General features: G+C 46.1%; 3 protein-coding genes across 3 annotated transcripts; 2 read left to right on the forward strand and 1 right to left on the reverse strand.

Moving 5' to 3' along the window:
- Positions 1-256: 256 nt before the first annotated feature.
- On the forward strand, positions 257-1,081 carry EDB91DRAFT_1047897 (uncharacterized protein; the record flags this gene model as incomplete). The annotated part of the gene is made up of 2 exons (XM_041313352.1): positions 257-384; positions 439-1,081. 2 exons carry the CDS (start codon positions 257-259, stop codon positions 1,079-1,081), a joined length of 771 nt encoding a protein of 256 aa, XP_041180742.1.
- Positions 1,082-11,615: 10,534 nt separating this feature from the next.
- Positions 11,616-12,733, reverse strand: EDB91DRAFT_1245122 (uncharacterized protein; the record flags this gene model as incomplete). The annotated part of the gene is made up of 6 exons (XM_041322499.1): positions 11,616-11,754; positions 11,805-11,956; positions 12,002-12,022; positions 12,078-12,204; positions 12,262-12,456; positions 12,606-12,733. The coding sequence occupies 6 exons, from the start codon at positions 12,731-12,733 to the stop codon at positions 11,616-11,618; spliced, it is 762 nt and encodes a 253-aa protein (XP_041180743.1).
- A 1,267-nt stretch (positions 12,734-14,000) lies between these two features.
- On the forward strand, positions 14,001-14,727 carry EDB91DRAFT_1079384 (uncharacterized protein; the record flags this gene model as incomplete). The annotated part of the gene is made up of 3 exons (XM_041315123.1): positions 14,001-14,258; positions 14,330-14,404; positions 14,476-14,727. The coding sequence occupies 3 exons, from the start codon at positions 14,001-14,003 to the stop codon at positions 14,725-14,727; spliced, it is 585 nt and encodes a 194-aa protein (XP_041180744.1).
- Positions 14,728-14,768: the final 41 nt, after the last annotated feature.

The raw sequence follows: 14,768 nt of genomic DNA on the forward strand, positions 1-14,768 counted from the left end.
CTCTAAGCCATTCTTCGTGTTCATGCAATATTCTACTCAAAAATTGACTTGTCCGACCGGCCATTCAAGTTCAATGCCTGCTCAACGCCATCAAATGTTCTACTTCTCAGATGGCACCCACATCTTCCGGGTTTGTGCATCACTTGATGGATCATAGCCTTATGGTGGACTAACCTGAATGTACTAATAGGCAGGAGACTTGCTCTTCAAGGTGCATGCAAGCATCCTCGGGGATAAATCACTTGGGTTTAGGGATATGTTTGCTGCAAGCCAGGACACCCAATTTGAAGAGGTCGACGGTAGCACTGACGACAAACCCATATTTGTACCGTCGCAAGTAAGTGAAAATGCTTTCAAATTGTTTCTTTCTATCTGTTACAATAAGTGAGCCTGAGTTTGTTTCATAATGAGCTCACATCTGATACCATGCAGATGGAGGCCTGATGCCCTCAAGATACCTAACGACACTGTCATTCAACTACTGGAGCTGAGCGACATGTATCTTTGCAAAGATGCTCGTGACTATGCTGTTCGCAATCTCCAGCACAACTGCTACTCACTTGAATCGACACGACTTATTTCACTCGCTTTGAAGTACAACATCAAAGACTTCTTGCTGCATGCTTTCGAGCGCCTCGTTTCAGCTTGCATCAATGACATATCCGATGATGAATGTCACGCTGTTGGGCCCGTTGTGTGGAACACAATGTTCAAGGTCAAGGAACGTCTGGATGTACACCGTCGGATTATTGCATGTGAAGCCCCACCTATGGTACATACAGGAACTTGCACGAAGCAAAAGAGATGCGAGGAGGACTGGAAGCAGTTGTGGTGGAATAGAATGGGTTGGTTTCTGCTGGATGGGCGAAATCCACAACCTTACAAGGATGCCGTCGAACGGTTTGAGAAACTTGACATTGGCGAGATAAACCTGGATTGCTGGAAAGCTGTATTATTCATTGTGAAAGGTCAAAGTGCCTTCGATCACAAGCGAAAACTTATCACTTGCACAGCTGACAATCTTGCAAAATACCTGATTGTCGAGCCCAAATTCGAAGATTTTGGCTGTGCAGTTTACTAGAAATAGCTACATTTCTTTCCGCTGTTGTATTGCACACTTGGTCGTTGTGTATTGTGCAATCGATGTTGTGTATTGCGCACTCAATGTTGTGTATCGTGCAGTTTATTAAAGTGGGGTTTGGAGCGTCATATGTATGAAGACTACCAGAATGTATACAAAGGTCGTCCCTAGGCTGCTCCTATAGCTGCGGTCCAAGAGCAATGATACACTCAGAAAATCGGTAACGTTCAAGTGCCTTTGTGACATCTGCTAAACCAAAGAAGTATTAGTCAAGGTGTTCAAACGACACCACACACCATGCATGACACTTCTCGCCATACAAACGAATGTCCATATCTCCTAAGCTTTGTTCGATTCCTACCAACGTATGAGAACCCAGCATCTCTGATGCGACTGAGGGGACGCGTTTGTTGGTACCCACGACCCACCCACTCAGCACATCAGTCAAAGACTTTTGGAGCTATACCCCTCGTCTTCAACATGAAGCGGGGTAAGACTCGAGCTGCGGGCGGTCGGAGGGGTCGAAGATCTCCCAGCAGAATATGGACTCGAGCTCCTCCTTGTAACAAGACTCAACATCCACATGCGCGGCGAGTGAGATGCGCTGCATGCGACTGCATATCATCCTAGTCTGGGGCTGGAGGAGGTGTTGTAGGGCTGGCGTTTGTCCTCCCATATAGAGTAGAGTACTCCATCACCAAAAGTCCCAAACCTAGATCTACTTAGATATGGAAAGTGCTAGTTGCAGCACCAAGGAACAGGTGCATCCGGTTGGTCAGGTACCAACAGCTCAAAATCATCCAGATATTGACATCTCCGAAAGATCACTTGTTTTAATGCTCAATACCAGTTATCTGCCAGACATCCTGTCATATGCTGGCTGCATCTAAGTCCTGGACTCCTGCCATACTGCCTTCATTCAGATATTGTGACATCATACAAGTAGTTTGCTGCTCAGTGCTCAACTACTACAGTCAGACCGCTGAATGTGTGATCATATGCTGGTTATGCTCTGATATCCTGCTGATGCATGATCAGACCAATCATAAAATATAAACACATATCATTCTGATAGTACAGTTTCTGAGTGTGGATACATGGCAGCCGAAAGTATGAAATAAAGAATCAAGATGTGGGCTGAACGTATGAATGATACAAAAACTTCAAATGAGGAGATCAAAGGCATATACCATACAGCACTGCCTAGGAAAAAATGGTGCACATGAACCCTACTAAGGAGTGCATCAGTCTAAAGCAGAAATGTTGTTTAATCAGACTCAGAGAACGCACCCATGAATGAGAATTACTTTCTGCCCTTCAAGCTGCGAGTCTTCTTGGAGGCAGCAGTAGTCTTACCAACATTCCTGGCACATTTGGGTGGACTCAGAGCAGGCACCTCTGTCTCATCTTCAGTGAGAGGACTGTCATCTTCAATTCTGTCCAGCCTTCGCTTGCTGAACCCCATTTCTGAGGCTGTAGATGGGAAGTTGGGTGTTGTTACGAACTCAGTTGGTTCCGCACTAGATACCCGCAAGGAGTACTGATCTAGTGTTGCGACGAGTTTCGAGAGAAGACTACTAGACGGAAAGTCTAGTAGAAGATAGTGTAATAGTGATAGAAGCGATGAGGCTTGCTATCTAGCTTTCGTGCTATCCCTCTGTCCTGAGGCTTTAGGCGTGATACTGAGTAGATTCAAGTTAAGGACTACTACAGTGTACGGAGTCCTTTATATACAAAAAGCAGAAGATACCGGTTGAACGGTAAGGGTCAAGGGTAATACTGACAATGCGGTAAGGGCATAGGGTATGAGTCAGAGATAACGGATAAGCCAGATAGGCAGTGCGAGAATGATCAGCCAGTATGGATAAGCCAAGCAAACGGTAAGATGGAAGTCGCTTTAGCAACGGATAGTGGTAATGAAAGATAGGCAAAAGAGAATAAGCTAGTCCGAGGGGCTTACGTAACGTCCCTGTAACATCACCTCCCATTCTACGGATGAAGTCACCTGGCTTCATGCGTCAAGGCGGGCATCGTCCAAGAAAACATTGTCGACGTCTAAACCTTCGATCTCGTTAACTTCAAGCCTGCGGTCGTCTTCGTCGTCGCGGTCAGGGATAATACCCTGGTGGGTGTCATAAAAGCATTCAAGACGTGTGAGTTGTGCGTGGAAGTTAGGGTTGGAACGACTGCGGCGAAGAATAGTGCGTCCGTTAAGACGTGGGCAGTATGAAGTAAAATGTCCAGGGGCAAAGACCCTGCAAATACGACAGAAGTACTGATGGCAATGATGATGCTTATGGCCATATCGTTTGCAGCAGCAGCAGATGAAGTTGGCGGGGTGGGTCTGCTCTGTTTCAGTGGCTTCGAATTTGGCATGATGGATGTGATCTGTGGTAGTAGTCATGACCCGTTCTGGTTCTCCTGTTTCGATGTTGGGCGCTATGCCATGAAAGATGGGGGGGTATTTGACTGACAATGGTAAACCGAGCGAAAGGAGCATGGTGGTTCCGTGGTTATGGCGATTTTGTTTGCTAGGGGAAGTGGCACGGCCAGTTGGTTCGGGGACGTGTAATGGTTTTTGTTCAGGAGTTTTCAGAGTAGGGGGTGGGGAGTAATGCATGATGGATGGTGTGGCAGTTCCGTCTGCTTCTAAAAAGTCTCCTTCAAATTCACTTTCTTCAGCGATAAGATGCGGTAAGTCTTCTTCTTCGGCAGGGGGTTCTGGGGTTTCAGCGCGGGGTTCAGCAGGGATGAATGGTACTAGTTCGATGTTTTCTTCATCGAGGGTGCTCGGTTGGATGGGGGATGGGGTAGGTTGCGCTACAAACTCGCCATTGTTGATCTGGTCAACAAGCTTGCCGAACTTCTTCATGGCTAGGAGTGTCATGACGACCTTTTTAATTTTGCTTTGTGCGTAGCATAGGGATACCGTCCCAAATGTTCCGTATTTACATTCCTGCATGTCGACGATGCAGGCAGTGAGGGTATCTGCGGTTCTGAATGCTGCAATGAGTTCAAAGAGGATGGGGTCATTATGGGTGGTGATGAGGTTATCGATTTCTATAGCATAGTGGCTGTCTAGGATGAGTGCCTCCCAGAGGGCTTTGTCTTCATTTACAGGTGTCAGATGGGGGTGGGAGGCGAAGAAGTTGGAGTCATTTGATGAGTTGTACATGATGTTGGTTTACAGAGTTGTTTTCTTCGCTCCTTTGTTAGCGAGTTTTCTTTTATACATTGTCAGGATGTCAGATGAATTAGTCAAATCTGACTCGGTTTGCCAGGAGTTATCCAATTCGGGATATCCTTTCCACGATACAAGGTATCGGCGGTGATTACCCATTCCTTTATGGGCAAGTATTGCTTCTATCTCGTATTCTTCTTCGCCGTTGATTACATCAGGTAGTGGTTCTTCGTAGTTCGGGCTGTGAACTTTGGTTTCGTGATAGGAGGATAGTTCGGAAGTGTGGAATGTGGAGTGAACTCTCCAGGTTTCTGGGAGCTTGATCTTGAATGTGATTGGTGATAAAACTTCTTCGACGGTGAATGGTCCGTATCTTTTCGGTGCAAGTTTCTTTGATGGGAGTTTTGTTAATAAATGAGCCACGGATAGCCAGACCTTGTCCCCTTTCTTCCATGGGGTATACTTTCTTCCCTGCGTCCTTTCTCCCATTCACTGTTGAGCAAGGGCGTGGCATGCCAGTGCTTCTTCTCGGATCTTTCCGAGATATTTCAGTCGTTCTTCTACTGCTGGTACCGAAGCTTTGGGGAATGCTTGGGGTAAGCTTTTCGGTTCATACCCCATCATCAGGGCGAAGGGTGATGTATTTCTGGCAGAATGTTTCCTTGAGTTGTGGACGAATTCGGCCATTGGCAGATGTTGCAACCATTCGGCTGGGGTGGTGCGGCAATAGATTCTGAGGTAAGTTTCCAGTTCTTGGTTGAGTCGTTCTGTTTGTCCGTCCGTCTGTGGATGGTAGGCTGTGGAGAGGGCTACTTGGTAATCTAGAATCCATCCTAATTCTTTGGCAAATTTGGAGGCAAATTGTGGTCCCCTATCGGAGATGATTTTGTCATAGAGGCCGAAGCGTGTGAACACCTTTTTAAAGAAGAGGTTGGCAACGCCTTCTGCGGTGATGGATTTCTTGCATGGACATAGAATTGCCCCCTTCATTAGGCCATGGTCGACCACGACCATAACAGAATCAAAGCCGTGGGATGGGGGAAGGTCAGTGATAAGGTCAATGGAGACTTGCTCGAAAGGGCGGGTGGCAAGCAAGGGGATAGGCATCAGGGGTGGTGTGACGGGGTGAGTATCGGATTTCATTTGTTGGCAGACGGCGCATCCAGCGACATAGTTTCGGATGTAGGTGCCCATACCGGGCCACCAGTAGGATTTCTTCACATTCCATTCAGTGATAGTGCAGCCGGGATGGCCCGCAGTAAGGTGATCATGGTGGAGGGTGAGGACCTTCCAGTGAAGATCGACCGGGACGTAGGCCCGGTCTTTATAAAATAACACTCCATCGGTGAATGCCCAATCAGAAAGGGCAGATTTGATGGGCAGGGCACAGATACCGCTCAAAGCTTGGAGGGCAGTTTGGATAGTAGAGTCGGGCGCTGACTCGGTCAGGGTTTTAAACTGGTGTGCAAGTACACCATCGACCAGGCGGACGAAGAGAGAGTCGGGGAGTAAGGTAACATCGGTGTTATTGGGATCGCCGACAACATGGTCTGGTCGTCATGAAAGAGCATCCGGGGCGGCAAGCTTTGCGCCAGGGACGTGGTAGAATGCGAGGTCAAATTCACTAAGAGTGAGTTGCCATCGGGCTTGGCGACATGTTAATTGCTGTGCCGAGCGGAAGTAGAGGAGGTTCTTATGGTCGGTGAAGACAATAACCAGGTGGGGGTTTCCTTCCAAGAAATGCCTCCAAATTTTGAGCGCGCGTATTACGGCTAAGAGCTCTCGGTCGTAAATCTGGTAATTTCGTTCGGCGGCATTGAATGATTGGGATAAATACCCGCAAGGGTGGTAGGCGCCATTTTCATCGGTTTGTAACAATACAGCACCGGTGGCGAAGAGTGATGCATCAGTAGCAAGGGCAAATTGTCTAGTTGCGTCAGGATTGCGAAGCACAGGTTCTGTGAGGAAACTGTGTTTAAGTTTGTCAAAGGCATTTTGGCACTGATCCGTCCAGTGAAAGGGTTGATCTTTCTTTGTTAGATCGATCATTGGTTGTGCGATATCCAAGTAATGGGTGATGAAGTGTCAGTAGAAGTTGCAAAATCCAAGGAATGATTGTATGTCTTTGACGGTGGTTGGCGTCTGCCATTGGCTGATTCCTTCCAATTTGGCAGTATCCATGGCGACTTTGCCTGGGCGGATGATCATTCCGAGGTATTCTACTTCTTGGGCGTCAAATGTACATTTCTCTGGTTTGAGGAATAATGTTTCGGTGTGTAGTTTTTGCAGGATGATTTTCGTTCGGTTTTGGTTTTCTTCCAGTGTGTCTGAGAAGATGAGGATGTCATCCATATAGACAATCAACCATCCAGCGTCGATTTCCTGTTTGAACGTTTCATTCATATAGGCTTGAAATGTTGCAGGCGAGTTGCATAAGCCAAAGAACATGACTTTTGGCTTGAATAGACTGAATGACATGGAGAAGGCGGCCTTCCATCGATCGTCAGGGTGAATCAGGATGTTGTTGTATCCAGACCGAATGTCCATTTTGGTGAAGTATTTGGTGTCTTTAAGCTTTGCGATCAACGGGGGAATCAGTGGAAGCGGATAAGCATTCTTGATCGTCCAGTCATTGAGATAGTGGTAATCTTGGCAGGGGCGGAGGGTACCCCCTTTCTTTCCTACAAAGAAGAATCCACTTGATTGTGGCAATGTTGACGGTTGGATGAAGTCTTTTGCGAGATGTTCATCGAGAAAGGTTTTTACGGCTTCGGTTTCTTTCGGGGAGAGGGGGTACATTCGGGTGGATTTCGGTATGAATCCGGGTTTGGTTTCGATTCGATGATCTATGAGGTGTCGACTTGGGGGAAGTTGGTTTAATCCGTCTTTGGCGAAGATATCCCGAAATTCGTGGAGGTACTCGGGGACGAGTTCTTCGAAAGTTTTCTTGACTTTTTCCTGGACGTCCTTCATAGCGAATTCTTGTGCTTTGTTACTGGTTTTCTGAGTTTCCTCGAGCTGTTCATGTAGGGATTGGGCGAGGACCCAGGTGTTTCGTAATGGTACTGGTCTGCTGAGTTTTCTGATTTCTTGTTCGGATGTTCCATCCCATACCAGCGGGGAATCAGTGTCTAGGTTTTCTATCATTCGGATGGTTGTACCATCGAATGAATATTCAACTAGAACTTCATCATCTTCCAGCTGGTAGGTGGAAACATCGGTGACTGGTTCAGCAAGATCAATTCGTCCAAGCCAGGTATCCTCAAAATTGTCGAATATAGGGTCTGCCGGTTTGTTCTTTTCTGTGGTTGTCTTTTTCTTTCGTCGCCGTTTTTCTGCAATTTCTTCTAAAGCGTATTTTGAACCTTTGGGTAATTTCTTTAGGGGAGAGAAATCTTCAGGGGGTTCGTCAGTTACGGTTGCTTTTCGAATCGGGGAAAATCTGTAAGGTTCTGCCCTGTTTGCCTGTCGTTCGTCATTGATCATTTGTTCGATTTCTGTCGATCGTTTTGTCTGTGTTAAAGAGATGGTATCGTTCTTCCAATCGATCTCTGGTTGCATGGCAGAAAGCCATGGCTTACCGAGAAGGATGTCGTCATTCCTGGATAGTTTTGTGATGTTGAACTTCCCAAGCATGCATCACTGGTCGATTCTGACTGCAAGGGTGCAGTAATGTGTTACCCTCCCCGCAGTAGAGTTGCTTCCATCAACTGTTCGTATGTGGAAGGGGTCGGTGAGAGGGTAGGTGCTGATTTTATTTTTTCGGATGAAGAGGTGATCGATGAACGATCCTCCTGCTCTGGAGTCGATTATGGCGGTGGTGGCAATGGTTTTTGCGTACTTGGTAGAGAAAAGCATGATGGGAACACGGAATTCATTGGATTTTCCAACGGCTTTAGTATACAGTACACAAGTGGAAGGTGCTGACATTGTGGCAGCCCTTCAGTTCAAAAATCCATTCCTTTAGCCACTGCGATCTTCTGGGCTCGTATCTTGGCTACGGGCATTTCTTCGTCGTCATCTTCATCATCGAGCTGGGTAATCCCAGACTGTCCCTTTTCCTCCTTCTCAGGCATAGTCTGCCTGCTTTTCAACGCTCCTCATTTTGGATGGAATCTAGGGTCATTGGCCCTATGTCCTGCTTTCTTGCAAGTGAAGCAAAGTCCTTCCCTGAAGCATTTCTGCCTCTCTTCTTCATCCATACGATCAACGTCCATTGCATTTGGGTCTCTGGCTTATCTTTTGGGAGGGGTGTATCGGGGATTCCCATTTCTCTTTTGGAATCCTCCGTTGTTTCGTCCTTCCCTTGTGGTGATAGCCAACAGTTGTTGGTGGTTGTTGTCTAGGTCAACCGCTTTCTTTGAGAGCTTTTCGAATGTTTCAATGTCGTTATTGTTGATCAGGAGTCTCCAGCGGAGTTTCTTTTCTAGCCCATCTAAAAAGAATTCGCGGAGTGCTCCGTTATCGGTGATACCTCCTCTCGTAGTGAGTTGCCTGAATGAGGCGAGGTATTCTCCTAGAGAGTGGGTTTGTCGGAGGTTTCTTAACTCCGTAAGGGCTGTTCCTACGGAGTCTACTTCCTCGAATGCCTTTTTGAAGTCTTTAAGGAAGTCCTCGAGCTTGCCGTATTTTGCCGTATTGGTTGTGTCTTGGGCGTGTTCCATGAAGTCGTCTGCCCAGGTGGCAGCTGCCCCTTTTGTCATATATGACAGGTAGAGGACGATTTTTTTCTTATTGTTGTCGTAGATTTTCTCATTGACATCAATGTAGGCGGTGATGGATCTCATCCATCGTCCGGCATCTTTTCTATTTCCTGAGAATTTGGTGGGTGTGCCGATCCGTATTTCTGCCGGTTTGGCAGTGGTTCCTGATCCAGACATTGCTGGGTGGACGAGCGGGGGAATGGGTGGTCTGGGTGGGGGGTTCGTTCTTTGTGGAGAAGGAAGCAGACGAAAGTCTTCATATTCTGATTCGACGTCTTCTGATGCGGATGATGGGTCTGATGGTGTGGGTGCTCTTTCCCAAGTGTGACGAGGTCTTCTCGACGCTATCTTTTCTGGTCAATAGTACGCTCCCGCGATGGAGAGGCGTTCGGGGTAGAAACTTGAATCTTATGTTACGAACTCAGTTGGTTCCGCACTAGATACCCGCAAGGAGTACTGATCTAGTGTTGCGACGAGTTTCGAGAGAAGACTACTAGACGGAAAGTCTAGTAGAAGATAGTGTAATAGTGATAGAAGCGATGAGGCTTGCTATCTAGCTTTCGTGCTATCCCTCTGTCCTGAGGCTTTAGGCGTGATACTGAGTAGATTCAAGTTAAGGACTACTACAGTGTACGGAGTCCTTTATATACGAAAAGCAGAAGATACCGGTTGAACGGTAAGGGTCAAGGGTAATACTGACAATGCGGTAAGGGCATAGGGTATGAGTCAGAGATAACGGATAAGCCAGATAGGCAGTGCGAGAATGATCAGCCAGTATGGATAAGCCAAGCAAACGGTAAGATGGAAGTCGCTTTAGCAACGGATAGTGGTAATGAAAGATAGGCAAAAGAGAATAAGCTAGTCCGAGGGGCTTATGTAACGTCCCTGTAACAGGTGTTATACTAGGAACAGGTGATGGCAGAGACCCAGCAGGTGAGACTGGTGTGCTGGCAGCCTGGGGTTGTTGTGTAGTGGGGTCAGTTAGGGCCTCAGCAGCAGCTGCAGCCTCAGCCGATATTGTCTGGGCATTGAAGCTAGTTAGTTAAGAATGTTGTAGAGTAATTGTCATGAATGTTACCAACTGCATCTAAATTTCGATTATCGAACCCTAAGTCACCTTATCCGATAAGATTAGATTAGATAGATCCCTGATAAGATAAGATGGATAACCGATTAACGATCACTATCTTACATCACATCTATACTATATCGACGTCATCCATCCTTATCTGTAACCCTAGACATACGAACTCATCACATCCTTAGAAGTCCTACGATTAGGCAATGGGTTACATCATAAGCATCTACGTGCCTCTATGATCAAACCATAACCGAGAGTCCCTTACGAGTTATCTCTCGAAGAAGTCATCATCCCTTCATATCGCACACCTTCACTTTTCATGACATGTTAAGAGTTACCTCTGTCATTCACCAAACCCCTTACATAAGAACCTGTTGCACAGTCACAGCTAACCCTGAAACCTTATCACAGAAGCATCGCTCATAGAGAAGCATGTTCATTACCAAAGACCCTGGAGAACCCTTAGATCCGATCATACCCGATACATCTCCAGATCCAGATCCTATCTAGATCCTTAGATCTAGATCCTCAGATTCCATCTCTAATCGAGATCCTTAATTACCGCTCAAGACTTCTTGTCACAGAACTCTCTCACACCCTTCTTAATCTCCGTTCACCCTGAATAGAAGCAGTCCCTGAGAACCCTGCTTAATCACCGATACCCTTGGCCCTATGAACCCTTTACCCTTCTCTTCTTGTAGTTGATTGGTTGATAAGACGCCCTATACCCTAGGTGCAATGTTATGACCGTATATAGTTATATCACATACCTTTCATACTCAGATAGCTCCGTCCCAATAAGTAGTATATAATCTAGGTAGTAGTCAGTAGTACTCCTTAGACTTAACCTCCTCGTTTCTACATCATTGTAGGGCCTAGACGTTCCCTCTCAATCCATCTCGCTTTATCTTCTTCAGACTGAGTCCTGTGGTGTGATTCCAACTCCAGACACCTACTAGTTAGGTTAAGGGACGTGGGTCATAACAGCAATGTATTCAACACACCTTACAATGTGCAGTTGCCATACGCATGTTGTGTTGTTTCCTCATCAAGGCAAGGTCGTTGTTGTTGTCAACATCATCATCACTCAAATCAACAGCGACAAGGCCCCTCTTGTGACCAAAAACCACCCTTGATAGAATCAGCACACCAGATCAATGTAAGACAGAGCAAGGATACTCAACTTGTTCCACCATTCAAGCAGCGATGCTGCCCACATTTGATCTGGTGCATCTCGCATTGCTTTGATGAGTCGGGTATATGCCTCAGGATAGTAATACATGCCGTCAGTCTCTACCCATTTATCATGCATGGCAATACTGAAGCGACTCTACAACATCTCTTAGATAGTGGTATAAATAAATTCTATTGCAGCACACACCTGGATGGATGCATATGCAATATGCTCAGTCATGACCTTCTCCATGCCATGTAATTTGGCATTACCTGAGTGGATCATGTTTGCATCTCCATCAGGGAGGAGTGCAGATGATGGGGAAGTGAATATGTGACAGAAAACATAGATACATGAGACTTTACTGACAAGAGAAGAGGAGATACTCACGCGCTTCAAATAATAACCTTGTAAAAATCCTTCTTGAACACTGTCTGGGTCAAATCTGTGCTGGGTGGATCACCTGCATATGCAAATGTAGGCCATGCGGCCATCTGCATCTTGATCACTGCGTTCTGTAGTTGGGCTTGTACTCTAAAAGTCACTGATGAGATGGTTGGGTATTTTGAAGAATGTGTACGTACTTTTTTGGATCTTCATGAAATGCTTTGACATGCTTGATAGGACACAGCAGCACTGCAAGTTGGGGGTGATTAACACCAAGTTTAGCACAAAATTTGTTGTCAGTAAAAATTGTAGGGCTCAGCCCCTCATCTGTAGGCCTTGGGGTGGCATACTGTCCAATGCAAGTTTTCAGGTGACTGGTATCATCTGACCGTACCTGACTCATAATGCCCTGCATCTTTAAGTTCTTGGAGCTCAAACATAAGGTGAAGTGCATTTATGTAAAGGCTAACCTTGGTCAGGACATCCAGTAGCTTGGACTGTTGTTTGATGCTTCTGTATGCAAGTTTGCGCAGATATGGTGCTCCTGCTAAGATCTTTGTAAAGTTCCTCATATGCTGTTCTTGGGAATCTTTACTTCTGTAAAGGAAATGTTATCTAGCAGCTGAAGACAACAAAACAAAATGAAGCACTTACATCAGAGACAAGACTTCCTTCCTCTGTGCCTTGACCAATTCATCATCTGGTTTATCTGACACCTGGGCAGCCTGGTCCTCTTCCATCAACATGGCAATGTGGAACATATCATTCAGGATGCAGAACATGTCAACAGCCCGAGGAATCCAACGTGCAAAATGCAAGCACTGTTCCCATGGAGCAATATTGCCTTTTCTATTGTATAAGGTGAGCTATAATGCGGCATTGCACTATTGAGTATCAAGTTGGCATGCCTTTTATTATTTACCACCACCCTATCAGTTCAATGGATCAGGTCAGTTTCCTCATGTTATTGTAAAGCCTAAGCATCACAGTATGCTTACTTGATGTGCTTCTTGGTGCCCTTTTTGAACGTAGCCTTAGGGTTTGGAATTGGAGATGATAAGGCGGTTCCATCTGATATACTAGAGGCTGACTGGGATGTGGAATCACTGTCTGACTCCAATGGCATTGCTGGTGATTTGGCTGGCAGGCCAGAAACTTTGTGATGTGGTGTAGGGAGTATCCCTATGCTAGGCTCGTATCCACCACTTTTCCGATGCATCAGGCGTCCATCCAACATCCATCCAACACCTATCCATTCCATCCAATACACATCCGCTTTTCGGATGACATGCGGATACCTTCGGATCTCCCCCTATAGCTCGCGCATCCACCGCATCTGTCCTGTCCACGTCCATTCTACCTCATTGGTACGTACTCACACACATTTTCTTGTTACTGACTGAACACAGACATATCCTCTCACACTCCAGTATTTTTCGGATAGCTTATGGCACGGTCTAGACTCGCTACCTATATATCTATGTTCCTTGAAAATACTGTACCCTATAAGCATGGAGGGTTTCGAAAAATACTTACTTCATGTAACTTCCTCCCACTTTTCCTACACCTTACCAGAAGGTCACTTTGACTTATACCCACTATTCATCCAACCTTTAATGAACTTCCTTTGACCTTGATTCGCATCCGGTCCAATCTGCACGTGCCATCCGCTCCATCCGACGAATCCATACGTTTCGCATCCTATCCATTTCATCCGCTTTTGCGGATCTTTCATCCTATAGGGTCGCTTTAGACAGAGACTAGTATTCCCCAGTAGCAATCCCCTTAAGGGTCGAACGCACTTGTTCCCAAGCGAGGCAGCAGGCAGCAAAGACCCAACTGTGTAGTAGATAGATTTCACTCCGCTGCACTTGTTGTACCCACAGCGGTATGAATGGAAGGGGAAGAAACTCAAACTCAAATGTGTGGCTCACTCATTGTGCAAGGCAAGATTGCCGTTCCTTCAATGGCGTCATATAGCTCAGGAAAGGGATAGCTTGGATTATAGAGCATCCAAGACATACATCCAACTACTATGGGAGTATAGCCTGACTCAAAGTGCCTGTAAATAGTAATACTTTGGGGGAAACTTGGCCCAGGCCAGTACCCCCAACAGTGTTCCTGAAGCTAGGTTAGAACTAGAGTAATAAAATAATTTGGATCATTATCTTGACATACAAAAGTGTGGAGTAACCAGTCACTAGTTATAAGTCTGGTCCTGAAGTTTAGTCAACAGGCCCATATGGACAATGCCCGCAGAGCTTGGTTGATCAGGAGACTTCAGATTTATGAGATCTGCCCAGGGTTCAACATTATACAATTCAACATCAAGAAGATAAATACCCATAATCCACCGCTGCTAGTACAGTTGAACTTTGGAGGACCCAAGAAACATGTCATTCAACCATCCCTCTGCTCAGTTCAAGTTTGAGGCTCTCAGCAGTGTCAGCACAAGCCAAGACTTGGAGGACGATGGCTCGAGGAGCGCCACTCCAGAAAGCCACAAAGCCGAGTGCATTGGATATCAATCACATGGGCAAGGTGCCCCCTCATATTCCTGTGGACATTATAAGTACAGCAGAAGTGAAGGGTTCAAATGCTCCCAACCTTCACAGCCAGACCTAGAGACTTCAGACAAACTACTGGAGCAGGTAAGTCATCTGCTGCTGATTATGCCTAGTTATTCTGATGGTCCAAACTGTATGAATTGGAAGCCAGTCAGGGCCAGAGAAAAGGCTCTGAAAATGCTGATAAGTTACCATCTCATCCAAAGCGAAAGAGATCTGACTCAAATGATGTGCGTGAGCCCAGTTTCAGTTAGTTTTGTCAATGTCAGTCTTTTGAATTTCATGCTCACGCTTCATGTAGACACTGAGCAACTTTAGCAAGGACCTGACCAATGTACAGGCAGCATCAATGCCAGCTATGGAAGTACTGTGGAAGCGCAGGAAGCTAGGACAAGAATCCAAGTTTGACTGTCGGGAATCACTGGCATTGGCTAAGGTTGCAGGCGATATAGCAGTCATGATTGAAGCTGTGAATGTGATTCGAGAGGCTGTTGATAAGCAGAGCAGAATTCTTTTGGAGGTCTGCAACGCTATTGAGAACCATGGGATGTGAATGTTGTATTGTACTTGATACAACAGTGTAATAGTAACAAT

Source organism: Suillus paluster (genome assembly GCF_016628075.1).
Source record: "Suillus paluster strain FC165 chromosome Unknown EDB91scaffold_9, whole genome shotgun sequence".
Lineage (NCBI taxonomy): Eukaryota > Fungi > Basidiomycota > Agaricomycetes > Boletales > Suillaceae > Suillus > Suillus paluster.